This window comes from Delphinapterus leucas, chromosome 4 (genome assembly GCF_059928025.1).
Source record: "Delphinapterus leucas isolate spDelLeu-1000000601 "Yukka" chromosome 4, BTC_Dleu_Yukka2, whole genome shotgun sequence".
Lineage (NCBI taxonomy): Eukaryota > Metazoa > Chordata > Mammalia > Artiodactyla > Monodontidae > Delphinapterus > Delphinapterus leucas.
In genome coordinates, this window is record NC_143132.1 from 81,205,564 (window position 1) to 81,227,915 (window position 22,352).

Here is a 22,352-nt window from a genome sequence, read left to right on the forward strand (position 1 = left end):
TTTAGTTTTTTAAGGAACCTCCATACTGTTTTCCATAGTGGCTGCACCAATTTACATTCCCACCAGCAGTGTAGGAGGGTTCCCTTTTCTCCCCACACTCTCTAGCATTTATTATTTGTAGACTTTTTAATGATGACTATTCTGACTGGTGTGAGGTGATACCCCATTGTGATTTTGATTTGCATTTCTCTAATAATTAGTGATGTTGAGCTTCTTTTCATGTGCCTGTTGGCCATCTATATGTTTTCTTTGGAGAAATGTCTATTTAAGTCTTCTGTCCATTTTTTGATTGGGTTATTTTACATTCAGTTTTATGAGCTGTTTGTATATTTTGGATATTAACCCCTTGTCAATTGCATCATCTGAAAATATTTTCTCCCACTCTGTAGGTCATCTTTTCATTTTGTTGATGGTTTCCTTTGCTGTGCAGAAGCTTTTAAGTTTGATTAAGTACCATTTGTTTATTTTTGCTTTTATTTCTTTTGCCTTGGAAAAATCTAAGAAAATATTGCTATGATTTATGTCAGATAATGTTTTGCCTATGTTCTCTTCTAGGAGTTTTATGGTGTCATATCTTATATTTAGGTCTTTAAACCATTTTGAGTTTACTTTTGTGTATGGCGTGAGGGTGTGTTCTAACTTTATTGATTTACATGTGGCTGTCCAGCTTTCCCAACACAACTTGCTGAAGAGACTGTCGTATCTCCACTGTATATTCTCCACTGTCGAAGATTAATTAACCTCAAGTGTATGGGTTTATTTCTGGGCTCTCTATTCTGTTCCATTGATCTATATGTCTGTTTTTGTGCAAATACCATGCTGTTTTGATTACTGTAGCTTTGTAGTATTATCTGAAGCCCGGGAGGGTTATGCCTCCAGCTTTGCTCTTTTTCATCAGGATTGCTTTGGCAATTCTGGATCTTTTGTGGTTCTGTATAAATTTTAGGATTATTTGTTCTAGTTCTGTGAAAAATGTCATGGGTAATTGGATAAGGATCACATTAAATCTGTAGATTGCTTTGGGTAGTATGACCATTTTAACAATATTAATGCTTCCAATCCAAGAGCATAGGGTATCATTCCATTTCTTTGAATCATTTTCAACTTCCTTTATCAATGTTTTATAGTTCTCACCTCCTTGGTTAGGTTTATTCCTAGGATTTTTGTGGGGTTTTTTTGATGCAATTTTAAACAGGATTTTTAAATTTTTTCTGATATTTCATTGCTAGTATAAAGAAATGCAACAGATTTCTGTGTATTAATTTTGTATCCTGCTACCTTGCTGAATTCATTTATTCTAACAGTTTTTGCATGAAGTCTTTAGGGTACTCTATGTAGAGTATTATGTTATCTGCACATAACGACAATTTTGTTTTTTGATTTTTTTGACAATTTTGTTTTAAAACAGCTTTATTGAGGCACAATTTGGCATAAAATAAATTGTACATGTTTAAAATGTACACTTAATAAGTTTTTATGTCTGTATACACCAATAAAATCAGCACCATATCAATATAATGAAGATATTCATCAGCCTCAAAAGTTTCCTTTATCATCCCTTTCTCCCACCCTCCCTACCCACCCATCTCCATCTCCATCTCCATACAGCCACTGATCTGCTTGTTGTCACTAGAAGCCAGATTGCATTTTCTAGATTTTATATGAATAGATTGATACAGTATGTACTCTTTTCCATGTGGCTTCTTTCACTCAGCATAATAATTTAAAAATTCATCCATGTTGTTGTGAGTATCAGTAATTAACATATTTTTATTGCTGATTAGTATTTCAGTATACAGGTAGCTATTCCACAATTTGTTTATCCATTCATGTGCTGATGGACATTTGGGTTGTTTCCAGTTTTTGGCTATTAAAAATAAAATATGAACATTCGTATACAAATTTTGGACAGACAGCTTTCATTCATTTTGGGTAAAGAACTAGAGGTAGAAATGTTTAGGACTATTATGTTTTCTTAATGACTTGCCCCCTTTACCATTATGAAATGACTCTCTTTATCCCTAGTAATATTCTTTGCTTTGAAATTTATGTTATTATAATTATATTCATAACTAATATAGCCACTCTGGTTAAGTAGTGTTGCCATGGTATATCTTTTTTCATTGTTTTACTTTGAATGTATTTGTGTCTGTATATTTAAATTGACTTTCTTATAGGAAGCGTGTTGTTGGGTTTTATTTTTTAATCCAATCTGACAATATCTGCCTTTTAGTTAGAGTTTTAGAACATTTACATTTACTGTGATAATTGTTATAGTTAGGTTTAAAACCACCATCTTGCTATTTGTTTTCTTTTTTCTATCTGTTCTTCTTTTCCCTTTTTCTGCCTTCTTTTAAGTTAATTGAATTTTTTTATGATTTCACTTTATCTCCTTTCTTATCTTAGTTGTTTTAACTATCACAGTCTACCTTCAAGTAGCAGAATTTCATTTTGCATATGCTATAAGAAATTTACAACAACATACCTCCATTTCTCTTATCCAGGTCTTTGTGCTTTGTACTTCTACATTTTACTTCTACATGTTATAAACCACACAATATGTTGTTATTGTCATAGTTAACTATCTTTTTAAGATTTAATTAATAAAAAATATTCTTTATATTTATCTATTTGTATTTATCAGTACTTATCATTCTTGTGTATAAATCCAGGTTTCCATATAGTGTAATTCTAGTGAAAGGATTTCCTTTACCATTTTTTGTAACGCAGCTCTATATGGTTTGTACATTTGAAAAATTCTTTATTTAGCCTTTTAATTCTAAAGATATTTCACTGAGTAAAGAATTCTAGAGTCTGTCATACAGAGTGAAGTAAGTCAGAAAGAGAAAAACAAATACCATATGCTAACACATATATATGGAATCTAAGAGAAAAAGAAAAAGGTCATGAAGAACGTAGGGGTAAGATGGGAATAAAGCCACAGACCTACTAGAGAATGGACTTGAGGATATGGGGAGGGGGAAGGGTAAGCTGTGACAAAGTGAGAGAGTGGCATGGACATATATACACTACCAAACGTAAAATAGATAGCTAGTGGGAAGCAGCCACATAGCACAGGGAGATCAGCCTGGTGCTTTGTGACCACCTAGAGGGGTGGGATAGGGAGGGTGGGAGGGAGGGAGATGCAAGAGGGAAGAGATATGGGAACATATGTATATGTATAACTGGTTCACTTTGTTATAAAGCAGAAGCTAACACACCATTGTAAAGCAATTATACTCCAATGAAGATGTTAAAAAAAAAAAGAATTCTAATTTGACAGGTTTTTTTTTCTCTTAGTTCTTTAAAGATGTTGTTCCACTGGCTACTAGCATACTTTGTTTCCAGTAAGAAAGCTATAGTCATTCTTATCTGTGTTTCTCTCTATATCAGGTGTCTTTTCTTCTCTGGCCTCTTTTATGATTTTTATCACTGATTGTAATCAATTTGATTTTGGTGTTCCTTGGTATAGTTTTATATATATTTCTTATGCTTGGGGTTCATTGAGCATCTTGTAGCTGAGGTTCCATAGTTTTTATCAAATATCAACAAATTTGGGAAAATGTCAGCCATTATTTCTTTAATTTTTTTTCTGCTCCTGACTCTCCTCTTCTTCAGGTATTCCAATTACATGTTTATTTGACTACTTGAAGTTGTCCAACAGCTCACCGGTATGATACTCTTTTTTTTCTTTTTTTGTAGTCTTTTTGGATAGTTTCTGTAGTGATGCTTCAAATTCACTAATCTTTTCTTCTGCAATATCTAATCTATTAATCCCACTCAGTATATTTATAGTTTTCATTTAGCATATCATATCTAGACACTTGATGTGGGCATTTTTAAATATCTTTCATGTCTCTACTTAACATGTTCAGTCTTTCTTCCAGCTTCTTAGATATATGGAATACAGTTATAAAAACTATTTTAAACGTTTTGTCTATTGTATCATCTCGTCATTTCTGGATCCATTTCAGTTGATTTTTCTCCTTATTATTGTCCATATTTTCTTCTTTGCATACCTAGCAATAATTTATTGAATGCCAAACTTTGAAAATTTTACATTGTTTGTACTAGATATTTTTGTATTCCTATATATATTCCTGAGCTTTGTTTTGGGATACACTTAGGTTTACTTGGAAACAGTTTGACCTTTTTTTTTTTTTAACATCTTTACTGGAGTATAATTGCTTTACATTGTTGTGTTTGTTGCTGCTGTATAACAGAGTGAATCAGCTATACGTATACATATATCCCCATATCCCCTCCCTATTGCGTCTCCCTCCCACCCGCCCTGTCCCACCCCTCTAGGTGTTCACAAAGCACCTAGCTGGTCTCCCTGTGCTATGCGGCTGCTTCCCACTAGCTATCTATTTTACATTTGGTAGTGTATATATGTCCATGCGAGTCTCTCACTTCATCCCAGATTACCCTTCCCCCATCCTGTGTCCTCAAGTCCATTCTCTACTGCTTCGTCTTTATTCCAGTTCTGCCCCTAGGTTCTTCAGAACCTTTTTTTTTTTTAAACTTCAAACGTGGGTCATTTTATTTTTCTTTACTTTTTTTTTAATTTTTAATATCTTTATTGGAGTATAATTGCTTTACAATAGTGTGTTAGCTTCTGCTTTATAACAAATGAATCAGTTATACATATACATATGTCCCCATATCTCTTCCCTCTTGCATCTCCCTCCCTCCCACCCTCCCTATCCCACCCCTCTAGGTGGTCACAAAGCACCAGGCTGATCTCCCTGTGCTATGCGGCTGCTTCCCACTAGCTATCTATTTTACGTTTGGTAGTGTATATATGTCCATGCCACTCTCTCACTTTGTCACAGCTTACCCTTCCCCCTCCCCATATCCTCAAGTCCATTCTCTAGTAGGTCTGCATCTTTATTCCCGTCTTGCCCCTAGGTTCTTCATGACCTTTTTCTTTTTCTCTTAGATTCCATATATATGTGTTAACATACGTTATTTGTTTTCCTCTTTCTGACTTACTCCACTCTGTATGACAGACTCTAGGTCCATCCACCTCACTACAAATAACTCAATTTAATTTCTTTTTTTTTCAATTTAATTTCTTTTTATGGCTGAGTAATATTCCATTGTATATATGTGCTGCATCTTCTTTATGCATTCATCTGTCAATGGACACTTAGGTTGCTTCCATGTCCTGACTATTGTAAACAGTGCTGCAATGAACATTGTGGTACGTGACTCTTTTTGAATTATGGTTTTCTCAGCATATATGCCCAGTAGTGGGATCGTTGGGTCATGTGGTAGTTCTATTTGTAGTTTTTTAAGGAACCTCCATACTGTTCTCCATAGTGGCTGTATCAATTTACATTCCCACCAACAGTGCAAGAGGGTTCCCTCTCCTCCACACCCTCCCCAGCATTTATTGTTTGTAGATTTTTTGATGATGGCTATTCTGACCAGTGTGAGGTGCTACCCCATTGTAGTTTTGATCAACCCCACTTGATCATGGTGTATGATCCTTTTAATGTGCTGTTGGATTCTGTTTGCTAGTATTTTGTTGAGGATTTTTGCATCTATGTTCATCAGTGTTATTGGCCTGTAGAGTCCTTTCTTTGTGACATCCTTGTCTGGTTTTGGTATCAGGGTGATGGTGGCCTCGTAGAATGAGTATGGGAGTGTTCCTTCCTCTGCTATATTTTGGAAGAGTTTGAGAAGGATAGGTGTTAGCTCTTCTCTAAATGTTTGATAGAATTCGCCTGTGAAGCCATCTGGTCCTGGGCTTTTGTTTGTTGGAAGATTTTTAATCACAGTTTCAATTTCAGTGCTTGTCATTGGTCTGTTTATATTTTCTATTTCTTCCTGGTTCAGTTTCTGAAGGTTGTGCTTTTCTAAGAATTTGTCTATTTCTTCTAGGTTGTCCATTTTATTGGCATAGAGTTGCTTGTAGTAATCTCTCATGATCCTTTGTATTTCTGCAGTGTCAGTTGTTACTTCTCCTTTTTCATTTCAAATTCTGTTGATTTGAGTCTTCTCCCTTTTATTCTTGATAAGTCTGGCTAATGGTTTATCAATTTGTTTATCTTCTCAAAGAATCTCCTTTTAGTTTTATTGATCTTTGCTATTGTTTCCTTCATTTCTTTTTCATTTATTTCTGATCTGATCTTTATGATTTATTTCCTTCTGCTAACTTTGGGGTTTTTCTGTTCTTTCTCTAATTGCTTTAGGTGTAAGGTTAGGTTGTTTACTTGAGATTTTTCTTGTTTCTTGAGGTAGGGTTGTATTGCTATGAACTTCCCTCTTAGAACTGCTTTTGCTGCACCCCATACGTTTTGGGCCGTCGTGTTTTCATTGTCATTTGTTTTGAGGTATTTTTTGATTTCCTCTTTGATTTCTTCAGTGATCTCTTGGTTACTTAGTAGCATATTGTTTAACCTCCATGTGTTTGTAATTTTTACAGTTTTTTTTTTACTGTAATTGATATCTAGTCTCATAGCGTTGTGGTCGGAAAAGATACTTGATACAATTTCAATTTTCTTAAATTTACCAAGGCTTGATTTGTGACCCAAGATATGATCTATCCTGGAGAATGTTCCATGAGCACTTGAGAAGAAAGTGTATTCTGTTGTTTTTGGATGGAATGTCCTATAAATATCAATTAAGTCCATCTTGTTTAATGTATCATTTAAAGCTGTGTTTTCTTATTTATTTTCATCTTGGTTGATCTGTCCATTGGTAAAAGTGGTTTGTTAAAGCCCCCTAATATGATTGTGTTACTGTCGATTTCCCCTTTTATGGCTGTTAGCATTTGCCTTATATATTGAGGTGCTCCTGTGTTGGCTTCATAAATATTTACAATTGTTATATCTTCTTCTTGGATTGATCCCTTGATCGTTATGTAGTGTCCTTCTTTGTCTCTTGTAATAGGCTTTATTTTAAAGTCTATTCTCTCTGATATGAGAATTGCTACTCCAGCTTTCTTTTGATTTCCATTTGCATGGAATATCTTTTTCCATCCCCTCACTTTCAGTCTATATGTGTCCCTAGGTCTGAAGTGGGTCTCTTGTAGACAGCATATATACGGGTCTTGCTTTTGTATCCATTCAGCCAGTCTGTGTCTTTTGGTTGGAGCATTTAATCCATTTCATTTAAGGTAATTATCAATATGTATGTTCCTATTACCATTTTCTTAATTGTTTTGGGTTTGTTGTTGTAGGTCTTTTCCTTCTCTTCTGTTTCCTGCCTAGAGGAGTTCCTTTAGCATTTGTTGTAAAGCTGGTTTGGTGGTAAGTTGACATTTTTGGGTCAAGCTTTTGTTAGCTAGGACCAGGAAGGCATTTTTTTTTTTTTTTAGGAAGGCATTTTTTCTAGAGCTAATTTTGCCCAGTTAGCAAGGCAAGACTCTCTAAGTACTCTACTCAATGATTCATGAATTATGGGAGTTTTCTACTCTGATTGCTGGGAATAGACACTATGCTTAGTTCTCTATGCCTTCCAGGGATTGTTCCCTCTCATCCTGATTCCTTCCCCAGCCTCAGGTAGTTTCCTCACACATCTGTGCTAATCACTACTCAGATGAATAATTGAGGGAACTCTCTGCTGATTACTCAAAGGGACCTTCTGCAGAGACAGCTGGAGTTCCCTCTGTGCAACTCCCTCCTCTTCAGTGCTCTGCTCTGTGAACTCCAGTCACTTTGGACTCCCAGGATTCCCAGCTCCATCTCTGCAACTCAGAGAGACTTCCAGGATCTGCCTGGGTTTCCCCTCCCTGTGCCACAGCCTAGAAACTCTTTCCAGTCAGTAAGATGTGGCATTTGTAGGGATCACCTCATTTGTTTCCCATCTCTTGGGATTGCCCTTTGGTGTTGGCCATATGCAATATCCTATGGACCATTGTTTCATATCTTTTGTCCAGTTTTTTTAGTTGCACCAGTAGGAGGGTAAATCTGGTCCCTCTTATTCCAGTTTAGTTGGCATAGAAGTCATTCTAATAGTGTTTTAATGGATGAATAGTTTGAGGATATAACATAACTTGGGGCATAATGGGCTACCCTATACAAAGAATTTTTCACCTTTGTCTTATACATTATTAAGTTACGTTTTTCCATAACTTTTCCTCCAGTGATGATTTTAATACTTCTGTTGCGTATGTAATTTCATGGCAGTTTTCCCCTACCTCACTATCCTTGTTGTCTCATCCTATTGTGTTTTCATCTCAACTTGCTCACCCCTGAGGCTTTCTGCTCCTGTTTAATAGAAGTTACACCTTCTTGCAACCTACCGAGGGTCTTGTCCGGTAGGAAATTATTTCCAGAGATCTTGTCCTCTGAGACTTCATGATGAAGCTTCCTTTCCTTGTTTTGCAACTCTGTTTTGTGGGTCCCATGTTGGTCTCTTCATAGGACCCTTTGTAACATACAGAGTATGTCAGTGGCCTTTGGTCTCACCCACTGTGCATCTGGGTGATGGCTAACTCCCTTCTCAAACCACAACCTAACCCCTAGGACCTGGTAGGCTTTCATCTAGCACGGTTCTGTTGGCCTGAGCTGAACTGTTTGCCATTGCTTGGGACCTTGGTTCTCTGAATAAATGCACTCTGTCCCTGTGGTATGACAAGCCACTTTCTATACTTCCCTTATACAACTGATTAAGCTTTCAGTAAGTCACAATTCTTCCTGGTTTCTGGAAATTAGTTGTCAATCCCAGTTTTCTCTTTCGAACTTTCATCTTTTTATTTATCTTTCAATGCATTTGAGAAGAAAATTGTAAAACAGTATGTTGGTAGATAACCAATAGTCTGGATTTTTGGAATCCCAGACAAAATTACCTCTACAAATTGGGTGTGTTCCCCCCCAAAATTAGGCTAAATGACATTTACCTGTTGGCTATTGATATTACTAAAATTCACTATCATCTTTTCTTAAAATTCGCAGAGCATAGGTGAATTTCTTATAAGGCTATAGACTCTTAAAAGGGTCAGTATGGGGTTCATTCAGAAAGTATGAACTCTACAATCTGGATTTCTAGGGCCACTGATTTGATCATATCTATGTAATCCGTGCTTTTGAAGACACTCATAAAATTCTTGTCTCTACCGTGAAAAAGAATGGGGCAACAAAGGGTTTCATGTTTACTAAACATTGTGTCCTTTGGATGATTTCCTCTTGCCTGTCACAGAATCTAAGATCACGGAGAAGCAAGTGCCAACTAAAGACCAAGTGTCTGCGACCCCCGTGGGAAACCATGATGCTCAGTCTTCAGGCTCAGAATCCCACATAGTGTACCTGAAGGATGTCATGTGTTACCTGTCCTTGCTGGAAACGGGGAGACCTCAGGATAAGCTAGAGTGTAAGTATGTACCCTGTCAAGGGGCTTCGACTTTTTCCTAGAGGAAGAGCTAGTGTCCTGTTTATTGTTCTAAACAGGCTGGAGGTTGATCTGGCATCCTGGGGATGGGTCCTGCCTCCTTGGGGGAGCTTTTCTGCCCTGTCACCAGCAGTGACATGAATATTTCCTAGAATCTTCCCTGGAACACAGTACCAGTTGTATAGGGTGGAAGGTGCATTGGAGACCTTGGTATTGAGAACCAAGATCTGGAAAGGTAAGGGGTCTCTGCAAAGGGTGAAGACTCCCTTCCTTTGCTGGCAGGATTTCCTGAAAGCCTCCAATCAGAAAGCTGCTGCCTCCTCTTAGAAGATTTTTCAAGGGAAGATTTTCAACATCTGTCTTCCTTCCCCTATTCCATGCCCAAGCAACTCTTTAACTATGAAGAACTCTTTTTTTTCTTGAGATCTAATCAACCTCTATCTTGTTAAAGCCTATTTCCATGTCTTCACCCACCCCCACCCCAAGTGTTTTGGCCTCTTGAGAAAGAGGGCTAGTTAATTAAGGGAGTTGAGCTTGGTTTCAAAAACATGTCTTCAGAAGGAGAATAATAGCTGGGGACAGAAAGGAAAGCCCACAGTGGCTGAAGCAGCCTGCAGTCTCGCAGATGACTCACTCTGGGGACGGTCTCGCTGACTTTTGTGAGCCTACAGGCAAACTTTGAAACAGATGACAGGTAGGACCTTGTTAAAAATATATATTGTTTTGGCATCTCTTGGGATCTTAGTAGACACTGAGGGAAAAGCATACACATTATAGCAAAAGTCAAAATTCCAGCTAATAATCGGACTAGTCAGTGAAACTTAAGCATTAGGAAAAGTCTGGCAAAGGTTATAACCCTTGCCCAAAACAAAATGAAACCGTTTGCTCTCTTAGCCAGCTTAAAACCTCCCCCCTAGGTTTGCAGGGTTAACAATTACAAGTCTTAAATGCTAATTTGGAAGCAAATGTACCAGATTTCTGTTTCTTCTGACTAATGTTAAAAGGGAAATGTCAAATTATTTCCCACATTCAGTTGGATTTTGAGTTTCAGGCATTATATTTGTTCATAACTACCAGAGAGGAACAAATGTGGCAAATTCCTCGTATTAGTGCCTCTCAGACTGAGTCCTGTGATGGTAATGAAAAAAAACTGTATTTCTAAAAGCTTTTTATTACAGAAAATTTCAAACACAGATAAAAGTAGAGAATACAAAGAACTTCCGTGTGCCCATCAACCACCTTCAACAATTACCAGCTTGTGGTCAGTCTTGTTTTATTTATACCTCCCACTCATTTCTTCTGCCCCAGATTATTTTGAAGCAAATTCCAGACGTCATATAATTTCATCTGTAAATATCTCAGTATGTACCTCTAAAATAATATAACTTTTTCTTAAATATAACCACAACACCACAATCACATCTAAAGAAAACGATTCCTTACTGTTATCAAATATTCAGTCAGTATTCATTATTTTCCCTTACTTGGGGAACAATTCAAGCACTGTTTGTTTGAATTGGGATCCGAGTAAGGTCCATACATTGCCATTTGTTACTACGTCTCTTTAGTCTCTCTTCATCTTTTGCTTATTTTTTTCCCTACACTTCTTTGTTGCAGAAACTTGGTCATTTGTCCTATAAAGTTTTCTTTTTTTTAATTAAATTAATTCAAATCATCTCTGATTTTAGTGATTGAAACCAAGTTAAGTTTTTTTTCTAGATAACCAAGCATGTATTTTTTTTTTTGGAAATGATAGCCTGAAATCCCACACATCATCAATGTAATAACAATAATAACTCATCACTGAACACCTTATTTTTGCTAAGCACTTTAAATGCATCTTCTCATTTTAACCTCACAGTAACCCTAGATAGTTGACATGATTGTTCTCATTTTATATGTAAGAAAGCATGGAAAAGTTAAATGACTTGCCCAAGGCCATGCTGCTAAAAAGTAGGATGCTTGCTCACACTTCCTCATTCTACTCCTCATGCACAGTGGGACCAAAGAGGGCTCCATGTTAGAGCCACCTGGGCCCAGAGTGTCTCTGACCAGGACATTTGGAGGAGTCACAAAGAATCGGAAGCCCATGACTTTTAAATAACTTAAAGTCCAACCAGAGACACCACTGAATAAACACAAGGTCCAGAGACATAAAACATGTAGAAGGAAGTGACAACACAAGGGCAAATTAACAGGAGTGCTGTGACCCTGTGGGTACATCCCAAGTGGTCCAGAGCAGTTACACAAGGGAAGGGTCAGCCACAGAGAACACAGGCATGATGAAGGGTTTTAAAGGATGAGAGGGAAATGAAGATGTATTCAGCTCTGCTCCCCACCCTGCTTACTTCTGAGACCACAGACAGGATCTCTACCTTTTAGATGAATGAAATGGCAAGTTTCCAAATCCCATAAATGAACATTTAGTCCCTTGCCCAAAATTCACTCCCAAATCTTTATCTTCCATCACCTCTCTACAGCTAGAACATGGTAGAAGATGTTTCTGAATTGCATGTAGACATTTTTAGAAAAACAAATACAATAGCTTCTATAATAATAACTACTTCATACCGTTATTGAGGATTAAATAAGTAATAATGATAAGGTGCATAGGATGGTACGTTGTACATATTAAATGCCATATATAAATATTCATTAATGAAAGAAAATAAAAATAAATAACATCTGTTGGGTGCTCTCTACATTCCAAGTGCTATAGATTTAGCATATCTCTGACATATTAATCTTAATTTGAAAAACACTTAGGATAAAGAAACTATTATAATCTCCATCTTACAGATGAAGAAATTGAGCCTAAAGAAGATAAATGACTTATGTGATGCCCTAGAGGTGGTAGGACAGGGCCAAGATCTGAACCTGCCTAACTCCACACCCTTTCTGTGTGCAGTAGAAGCAGTGTCCCGTCTATAACTGTGGTGCCTCTGCCCCACCACCAGCGGGGCATCTGCTTTGAGTTGTGTTCCCGTGATGCTGAGAGGTGTGAGTGCTCTACAGGGAATCACGCCTGTGACCCAGATCTCATCAGCGGCAGAGTTATTGCTTAGACAGTCCCAGAAGCCAGGTGGCTTGGTTCTCCTCCCTCTTCCCACACTGTAAGGAAGGTCAGACTCTGTGCCTTGGAGGGTGGGTGAACTGGCTGCAACGGACTTCACTCCAGTGATTGTCAGAACGGACCTAAAAACTGGCAGCAGCAAAGTCTCAGCCCATCCCTGGTACCCGGAGGACATCTCAAGCCTCACCTCTGTGTTTCTTGCAGTCATGTTTCGTCTCTATGATTCGGATGAGAATGGTCTCCTGGACCAAGCGGTAAGCTCTCCAAATATCCCTCCAAGATCCAAGAAAGCCTGGGGGAGAGGGGAACAGGTGAAGGGAGAGTCCAAACACTCTCAGCTCCATCTTCATAGGAATAGCAGTGTCTCGGTATGAGCTGCAGAGATGACTAGAACCCCCCGCCTTCTACTTCCAAAGAGCCCGCCCAGAGGAGAGTGAACTCCAACTTGCTTTTTCATTCCAGAAGCTCAAATCGCAAAATCTCAGGTTGGGGAGATGCTTTAGTATCTCATCTAGTTTAACTTCCCAGCTGGTTGAGAAATTCCCCCTGTAATTTCCTGCTGAAGCCCAGGGGTGGAGGAGAGGAGGTGGGGAGAGGCAGAGAGACCAGGGCAAGAAGACAGGAGAAGGCAGGTAACTGCTGGAGTGCTTTGCGTTACCCTTACCTTCCTCTCATACCCCAGGGCACCAGCTCTAGGAGTCTGGCTCTGTCTGCTCCGAGCACATGATCCCATCCCACCACGCCTGGGAAAGCCTGAGTCTCATCCCCACCTCCCCTCAGGAAGAGGCTGGGACAGGTCAGGGGTCATAGAATGAGAAGAGGATGGAAAAGGAAGAAGGTAGAGAGGAGAAAAGGCAACGAGAATCAGACAGGCCCTGTCCTCATGACTGGCAGTGTCAGAGATGGGACTCATTAACAGAGGTTGAAGTGCACGGGGCTGAGTCAGACCAAAGGGAGGAAGAAAGGGAACCAGTCCCTAGACCAACTGCATCGTCCCGGTTCCCACTCAACCCCAGAGTGTCTTTATGGGATCCCTGCAGCCACATTGCAGTTCCGTGAGCTGGGTCATGCGAGGGAACCACCAAGAGAATCACAGACTCTCAAGCATTTGATCAACACGTATTGATTGAGTATCTCATATATGTCGGCTACTGTTCTAAGCACCGGGGGGTATATCAGCGAGCCAACAGACAAAGATCCAGGCCCTCATGATGCTTTCATTCTAGTGCAAACACACACACTGCAAAGCGTAGTCAAGTATGTGTTAGATAGAGCTGTGTGCTAGAGGGAAAATAAAGGAGGGAAAGGAAGTATTGGAGGGAGCTGCAGTTTTAGCTGGAAGGTCTCCCTGAGGAGGGGACATCTGAACAGACACTTGAAGGAGGTGAAAGGAGTGAGTCATGGGGAAGCACCTTCCAGGCAGAGGGAACAGCAAGTGCCAAAGGTCCTGAGGGATGCCCAGAATGTTAGCAGATTAACTAGGAGGCCAGAGTGAGTGGAACAGGATGACTGAACAGATGAGGTTGGAGTGAGTAATAGGAGATGAGATCAGAGAAGTAATGAGAAGGGACGGGGCGTTTGCAAAGCATTATCAAGCCTTACAGGTGATTGAAAGGGTTTTCTCTCTTTTACTCTGGAGAGGTAGAGAACCATTGGAGATTCTGAGCAGAGGAGTGACATGATTGACTTAGGTCCTAACAGGATCACTCTAGCTGCTGCGTTGAGTCTAGACTGTGGGGATGCAAGCAGGAATACCCGTTAGGAGGCTATTAAAATAAGCAAGACAAGAAATGATGGTAACTTGTACCAGGGTAGCAGCATTGCAGGTGGTAAGAAGTGGTTAAATTCTGGATCTATTTGGAAGGTAACACTGGTGGACTGAAGTGAGTCTCAAAATAGTTCTCTCTCTTTCAACTTCCCACCAAGACCCCCTGGCAGTTGGATGCCCAGCCTCTTTGTGAACACTCCCAGTAATGGAGAGTTCACCCAGTACCTTAAAACAGCCGCTCCGCCACTGGGGATGACTGTTAGAGAAGGCATCCCTCCCACACTCAAGGCATCTCTAGTCTGCCAGGGAAATTTTCAATACAAAACCTGATTCTGCTCTTCTCTCCCCTCCCCCAACCCAGTGGTGAGGTCAAAATAGGCCAACCCTCAACTCTTCCCTCCCTCCATCCCTCAGCTTACTTCTGCCCTCTATAGCTGACCAGGGCAGCTGACCAGTGGAGTACCTATTGTACACAATAGGCCTTCAGGTATTTGAAGGTACTATCACATCTTCCCAAAAATCTTCCCCAAGCTCATATTTCCTAATTTCTACACTGTTTCTTATAAGGAAGTTTTAAATCTCCATTCTGGTCAAGCTCTAGTTTGTCAATGCCGTTCTTAAAATATGGCATAGAACTGAACCCACCCCTCCAGGACTCTTTAAGTATTCACATCAGGGAACTAGTTCTTCCTGAAATCTGCCCACTCTGCTCCCTGAAAATGCCCACCTATTTACACAGCCCAAGATTGAGTCTAATTCTCCATTCCTGAATCACATCGTTTGCTCACATTGAATCTTGGACCCAACTAGTTTCACGAGCTCTTTTCCATTGGAACTTCTGCTGAGCCCTGTTCCCACCATTCTGCCCACTTCCTTATCCGCATCTACCACTTCATCTGCGGTTTTGAAATGGGTTATTTTCTACTTTAAATGAAGTACAATTTTAAAAGGCTTGCTTATTTTGACCCAACATTCTACCTGGTGAAAGTAACACCTTTAAACCTTGCTTCAGTTCTCCAACCTGTGTCCCCAAATCAACCTTACTATGGACATCTTAGGTGGTGCCCAAGACATACAAATGCTTTCTCAGTCCAGTGTGTTTCAGTGGGACTCTCAGTGCACTGATTCATTAGCATCCAACAATTCTGTGAGGTTTTAGATGGAGCCTGGCCTTGGTACCAAACAAAAGGCTCACTCATTAGGCAAACATACCCTTCGTGAATTTCCTGTTCCAAGAGTCCTGGACCCAGGACTTGATACAAAGGAAACAAAGGAGATGCCAAAAGGAATCTGAATCATAGTGCCTGAGAAAGGACCAACACAGTGGCTCTACATCCAACTGAAACTGACCCCCAAGGGGTATATATGAATCCCAAGTTGCTAAAGCTGTGGGAATGAGGTGTGGGAAAAGAGGGAAGAAGTAAGTGCCTTGGTTTGTAAGTATTTGTAGGATCACAAAGAAGGAGGAAACAGGAGTGCTTTCTATGCTAAGTCAAAGCACAGAATAGGGGAAGGAAGGTGGGTCTAGGAGGAGGTCTGTGTTCAGTGAGCTTTCTGCATACCTCTGGCTTATCCACGGTCTGTGTTTCTTGTGAGCTTTGTGGTCAAGGCAGAAATAAAGAACAAAAACAAATAGTGAGCGCTTGATGGAATGCCAGTATATTGTACCAGCTGCTTCTCACACTCTGCCCTGCCCATCTTCCCACGGGGTTTGATTTTGAGTCTTGCTTGTAAAAGCACATCTTCAGTTGGCTTCTCTCCTTGATGTTTTCTAGGAGATGGATCGTATTGTCAACCAGATGCTACACATTGCCCAGTATCTCGAGTGGGATCCCACGGAGCTAAGGCCTGTGAGTTTCCAAAAGCACGGGGTGACTTTCCAGTGAGCTTCCAAGATGAGAGTGGGACTTGGAAACACATGTTTACGGTGCAGGCTGTCCCAGATCATCTTCTTAGAAGTGACTTCTCTGGGTCCTACACCTTGATCTCCCACTTCCCTGATAGGAAAGATTAGAGGCGGCAGGGGCAAGTGTAGACTAATTCAAATAATAATACCTAATAATACCTCCTAACGCTTTCACCAAAGCTAAATTTTTATAACAGGAGCTCAGAGATCAGAGAATTTAGAGCTAGAAAGACTTTTAAAGATTTTTCTCAATCATTAGATAATATTAATAATAATAATTACATTGGGGGCTCCTATGAGTCCGATATAATATTTAGCGTTTTATATACACTTTCTCTAATCTTCACTACCATGCTGCAAACATAGCAATACTAGTTCCAGTTTACAGACGAGAAAAGCAGAATCCAGAGAGTTGGGGTGGCTTGTCGAAGGCCACACAGGTCAGGGCAGAGCCAGGCCTGGACCCCTGTTCTCCTCACCCCCATTTGCTCCCTCAATGCTCTACTCACTCCGAATCAGAGGGGAAAGGGGTAAAACACAAGCCAGAAAACATAGAACAGAAGAGAAAGAAAAGAGCAGGGTGGGCGGGGCGGGGGTGGGGCAGAGAAGTCGAAGATGAAAGTGGACAGTGGTTGCTCTATGGATTCCACAGATATTGAAGGAGATGTTACAAGGGATGGACTACGACCGGGATGGCTTTGTGTCTCTCCAGGAGTGGGTCCACGGAGGGATGACCACCATCCCATTGCTCGTCCTCCTGGGCATGGACGACTCTGTAAGTTGCAAGCTTGAGGTCAAAGACCTCTCACTTTTCAGAAACATCAGGTTCCATGTGGAAGTTAATATCCTTGGCTTCTGCCCAAGACTTCCCAATGGACAGCCCGTATGCTCTAGGCCAGCCCAAAAGTCCTCTCTTTTTACCTATTAGTGCCTGAAATATTATTCATTCATTTGACAGACGTTTACTAAATTATTACTAAATAAAGATACTGTTCTAAGGGCTACGAGGGAACACAGATACAATATTCACCCACCGGAAACTTATGCTCAACCAGGCAAAGGGCAAAAAATATTCAGGGAAGAATTCCATCTTTTTCACAAATTAGGTTTAAAAATGCTAAGAGAGTTGGGGAAGGAAGGAAGGAAAGGAAGAAAGAAAGGAAAAAATACTGATTTGTTGTGAGGCAGAGGGCGTTCAATAATAATATCTGGGTTTTTTTGTTGTTTTTTTTTTGCGGTACGCGGGCCTCTCACTGTTGTGGCCTCTCCCGTTGCGGAGCACAGGCTCCGGACGCACAGGCTCAGTGGCCATGGCTCACGGGCCTAGCCGCTCCGCGGCATGTGGGATCTTCCCGGACCGGGGCACAAACCCGTGTCCCCTGCATCGGCAGGCAGACTCGCAACCACTGTGCCACCAGGGAAGCCCATAATAATATCGTATTTAACAATCAGAACAACCAGATAAGGTAGATTTTTTTTTACCCATTTAAACAGATGGAAAACTGAGATTCTGAGTCCGAAGAGGAAAAAGAATAGCCAGCATTTATTTGTACTTGACTCCAAAGAACCTGCACTTTCGAACGTCTCACACTTAGGAGTGAGACCAGTGGAAGAAACTTTGGAGGGTGTTTGCCCTGGCTCTGAAGGATGTGTGGGATTTTGATATCCCATTCTTGAGATAAAGACCTAGGATATTTGATCTGGCTCTCAAGGATGGGTATGATTTGGCTGGTAGAAGAGAGAGTTTGCAGCTGGGAGAATACCTTGATCAAAGACCCACATGAAAGAAAGTTCAGGGTGTTTTAGAGAAACCTCCCAGTTTTGATCAGAGTAGGGAATACATGTAGAGGCTTAATGTGAAATCACTGGCATCTGACCTGGTCTGCTTATTTACCATGAAAGTAGCTTCCATACATGAGGTAGGGAAGATTAGAACTAAAAGTACAAATGGTGACATTAGCGTTTACCGGTACAGTCACACGGGTTGTAAGACAATACCTCTTCAAGATTACTGAAATGTCAAAGAGAGGGACAGAACAGGAGGTTCATTTGGGTTAGCCTCTAGCTGATGTTGTTGCCTGTGCTGTGTCCATCTGACAGTTCTGCAATTCAGGACTAAAGCTGAGTCCTCATCTCCAACACTCAAGGACTAAGAATCCTGCAATTATCTCATAGCGTGTCCAGCTCTTTCCAAGTGCTAAATAGAAATCAATGAACCAGGATCTCCTTTTTCCTTATAACCCTAGAAGGTCAGAGCTGGAAGAGAACTTGGTGCTCCCTGGTCTGTCCCCTTCCTTTTTCATACCAAGGACCAGAGAGGTAAAGGCACTTGCCCATGGACACACACCTAGTTAGTACCAGAAGCCGTCTTCCATATTCAGTAACAGCAGACTTATCATGCAGTGATTTCTTACCAAGAACCTACTGTGTGCACGAACCCACATGAGCTAGGACCTGGGGGTGCTCAAATAGGTTAGGTATACTTTCTGCTATCAAGGCTCAAGATTATAGCTGAATCAAAGTGGAAGTTCTGCTTGAGTGCTGTTCTAATGCACCTGTTTTTTCTCTGAAACATGGAAATAGAGATGGGACATTTTAATCACAAGGAACCAATTTCTAGTTCTGTTTCCTATTTTGGACTTGTTGAGTCCAAAGTGCCACCAACTCTTTGCTTGGAGGGCATCCACTGTTTTATGGCTGGAAGAGGGAGAGACATTATTTCTTCAGCATTCTCCCCAGTGTCTCCCCCTGATGCCAAATCAGCCTTGTATTAAAACCATACTTTACCTCAGGAATAATGCAAACAAAAAACAAATGTGCATTTGGTTTTTATTAATTGAAATTTTATGCATTTATTTGAAAATAGGCACTAAATTGTATGTTTTCACATTAATAGTTGGGGTTCTAGGGAAAGCGTTCCTCGATGTCTTAAAAGCCACCTTGCTTGTTTGGCTTTTTTCAAAACCCACATGTGGCCACTGAAAAGTCTGGGGATCTCTGAATGGCATGTATGAGAAACAGTCTGTCTCCCAAGGGAACTGCAGCCTCAACCCAAAACCTGGTGTGCATAAGGAACGTTACTCCTACACCCTGCAGCCGCCAACGTGCAGAAATAAAGGAGCCACATGATGGTGCTATAACCCAAGCAGAAATGTTACTTTATCCCAAGTCAGGGTCCCTTTGCTTCTTACCCTGTATCTATAAAAATAGCTGACTCTCCCTTTCTCATATACTAATTGATTTTGCGGATAAAGGTATTTCAGGTCAAATGACCGTCCCTTGGGCTGGATGAAGAAGGAGCTGGGTCTGCTAAGAGTGCTGTAATTTCCCTTCTGTCCATGAAGGAAAACCCTGGTCTGTGGAGGTACAGGAGAGGCATGGAAGGAGCATGGGCTCCGAGGCCAGCAAGAGCCCCCAGTGTGACTACGGGCTCAGCTTGGTCCCTTATTATTTGTGTGGTCTTGGGCTATTTATATGACTTCTGTGAGTCTTTGCTTCTTCATTTCTAGAACAGGTCTAAATCTACCTCCTTACACGTAGGAAAGCACTCTTTACTTATTTTTGTGTCCCCTACTGCCTAGCACGGAGTAGGAACTTAATAAATGTTTTCATTTACAATGTGTCGGGCACTGGATTAGGATCCTCACTTATAGTATTTCACTTAATTTTTACAAAAATCCCTTGAGGTCAATGTTTGTCAAAGGAATGAATGAATAGATATTTAAGTGGATCATTTAATCAGTTAGTGAACCCATTTACTAAAGTAGAAGCCATTAGATAAAAAGGCTTTAATTCTGTAAGACTCAGGTTTTGGAAGAAGCAGGGTTTTGAGGTGGTAAGAAGAAAAGAACTTATCCTGGCCCCAGGAGGAGACCAGCATTTGAAAAAGCATGTGGGCTCCTCTAGAGACCGTTAGCAGAAGAGTTGAGCACAGGAATGGGTCTGGCCACTATGACCAACCCAAACCAGAGGGACACAGAAGTAAGAAGTGGGTTTCAATCCAGCACTTTGGACTCCATGTACCTGACTCTCTCAATCCTTACCACCTTACAGTACTTTTTACTACCCTTAACAACAGCCCAAGAGTGTTACTCTTTTTTTTTTTTTTGAGTGTTACTCTTTTGATGGAGCCTATGACAAAAGGTCAAGGACACCATACCTGGAGGGATGCTCCTGAAGCCACAGTCTCCAGCAAGCCTATGCTCCCAGGGGCTAGAAGGTGGGAGCTTTGGTGTCCAAGGAAGGTGTGTGATTATGTGAGGCTTGGCTTATCTGGTAGATAGAATGAATTTGCTTCCAAGCCAAGTCAGGGGGAAATGGCTTAACCATTTCTTTCTGTCTCTGTCTCTTTGCTGTTTTATCTGTGCACAGAAAGGTGATGAGAGGAGTACATTGTTTTTACTAAGCTAATTTTTTCCTGATTGTAAAACTAGTACCTCCTCACTGTAGAAAATTTGGAAAATACAGAAGAAAGTAGAAATTAGAGAATAAAATAAATCCATAATGCTGCTAGCTATAGCTAACCTCTGTTAACAGTTTGGTGACGTTTTTTCCCGTACAACGTATCATTGTATAAAACTGAGATCATAATATATCATCAAATTTGCATTCTGTTTTTTTCCCTTAGAACTTAGTATCACGAGCACATTCCCAAACCATTCAATGTTCTTATAAATATGTTTTTGATGGCCACTTAACATTAAATCATACAGATGTACCACAAACCTTTGGGTCATTTTGAGACCTTTAGGATATTTTCAGTTATTTTAAATAATGCTGGGTTAAACATCTGACAGAGCACAAAAATGCCCATCTATCTTTCAAAAATGATTTCTTTAGGATAAAATCCAAGAAGGAAATGTATAAGTTGAAGGTTGTAAACATTTAAAGGATAGATAGATGGGTGATAGATAGATGATAGATCATTATAGATAATAGATGATTGATAGGTAATAGATGATTAATAGATGATTGAAAGAAAGAAAGAAAGATTGTTCTGATTTCCACTCCCCCCACCACATACTCTACTCAAATGGCCCTAATTTTTAATATTTGCTTATTTTAGAAAATACACACAAAGAATTTTGTTTTGATTTGCATTTCTATTAAAATAATCTTTACAACAGTAAAATAAGTGAATAACAAAATAAATTTGTGAATAACATAATAAATTTGTTTTCCAAATATAAGAAGAGACTCTTTTTAGAAAGAGTGGGGCTGCCTGCATCTCATTCCCTTGCTGTCCCCGCAGGGCTCCAAGGGGGACGGGAGGCACGCCTGGACCATGAAGCATTTCAAGAAACCAACCTACTGCAACTTCTGCCATGTCATGCTGATGGGCGCTCGGAAGCAAGGCCTGTGCTGCATTTGTGAGTAAACTTCCTTCAAATCCCTTTTCCCAGGAACTGTCTTGCTCTATACATGATTGAGCCATTCCCAGAAAAGTTTAGGCATCTCTGCTTCCTAGCTTGAGGGATTTGCCATATTATTCCAACAGCAGAAAATAAAGCAAAACTTCCATGTCCTATTTTTGTTCTACCCAAGTCAAAGGGACAAATATTATCCTATTAGAGTCTCGTTATAGGCCACTGACTGCCTAGAAAAAGTTATTAAGGTTCAAATGTAGTTAAAAAGCATCTCATAATAATTTCAATTGAGTTTTGCTAGTGAATGTTTTGGTTGGTCAGAAGAACCTGTTTGTTTGTTTTTTTAATTAATAAGCAACTATATTCATATATACAGTGGAATTAAAATTATCCATTTGTTTGGCTTTATAATCCATTTAGTCAAGTCAGATTGGAGAGGAGAAAAAAACACACATGGAAAAGGAAGGAGGAAGACTAGAAAGGAGGACAGAAGAAAGAGATGGAGGAGAAGGAAGAAAGAAGGGGTCATGTAGGAAAGAGGGTGGGTTTGCAGAGCAGGAAGAGAAGGGAGGGGCTGCAGCAAGAAGGCTTTGTAGGGCCCAGGCTGCGTGGGTGCAGAATCCTGCCCCCCACCTCAGGATGCAGACAGCAAGCACTCAGCCTGAACCCTCCAGGGACTGGGGAGCTGCTGCTGCAGCGAGGGCCGTCGGGTACGGGGTGGGTCACCAAAATGTTTTATCTGCCATGCACACAGGAGCCAGGCAGCAGGTAACCCCAGCCACAAAAGTCATCGTAGCAGAGCTGGGCCCAGTGTCTACCAAGAGCAAGCATCAGCAGGCAAAAGTAGGGGCCCACCTGTCTTTCCAGCACCTATTTCAAATCCAGCTCTCACCCACTTTT

At 40.4% G+C, this 22,352-nt stretch overlaps 1 protein-coding gene across 15 annotated transcripts in view; it reads left to right on the forward strand.

Annotated features, from left to right (window-relative positions):
* Nucleotides 1-22,352, forward strand: part of DGKG (diacylglycerol kinase gamma) — a 206,741-nt gene that overhangs the window by 63,358 nt on the left and 121,031 nt on the right. For 13 of the 15 annotated variants that reach the window (XM_089910732.1, XM_089910719.1, XM_089910730.1 and 10 more), the window contains exons 6-10: nucleotides 9,151-9,321; nucleotides 12,617-12,666; nucleotides 15,956-16,030; nucleotides 16,739-16,861; nucleotides 21,338-21,455. In XM_089910732.1, the coding sequence (XP_089766858.1) occupies nucleotides 9,151-9,321; nucleotides 12,617-12,666; nucleotides 15,956-16,030; nucleotides 16,739-16,861; nucleotides 21,338-21,455 (537 nt within the window). The remainder of the gene's footprint in view (nucleotides 1-9,150; nucleotides 9,322-12,616; nucleotides 12,667-15,955; nucleotides 16,031-16,738; nucleotides 16,862-21,337; nucleotides 21,456-22,352) is intronic. The other 2 variants (XM_089910727.1, XM_089910731.1) reach the window with 2 other exon arrangements.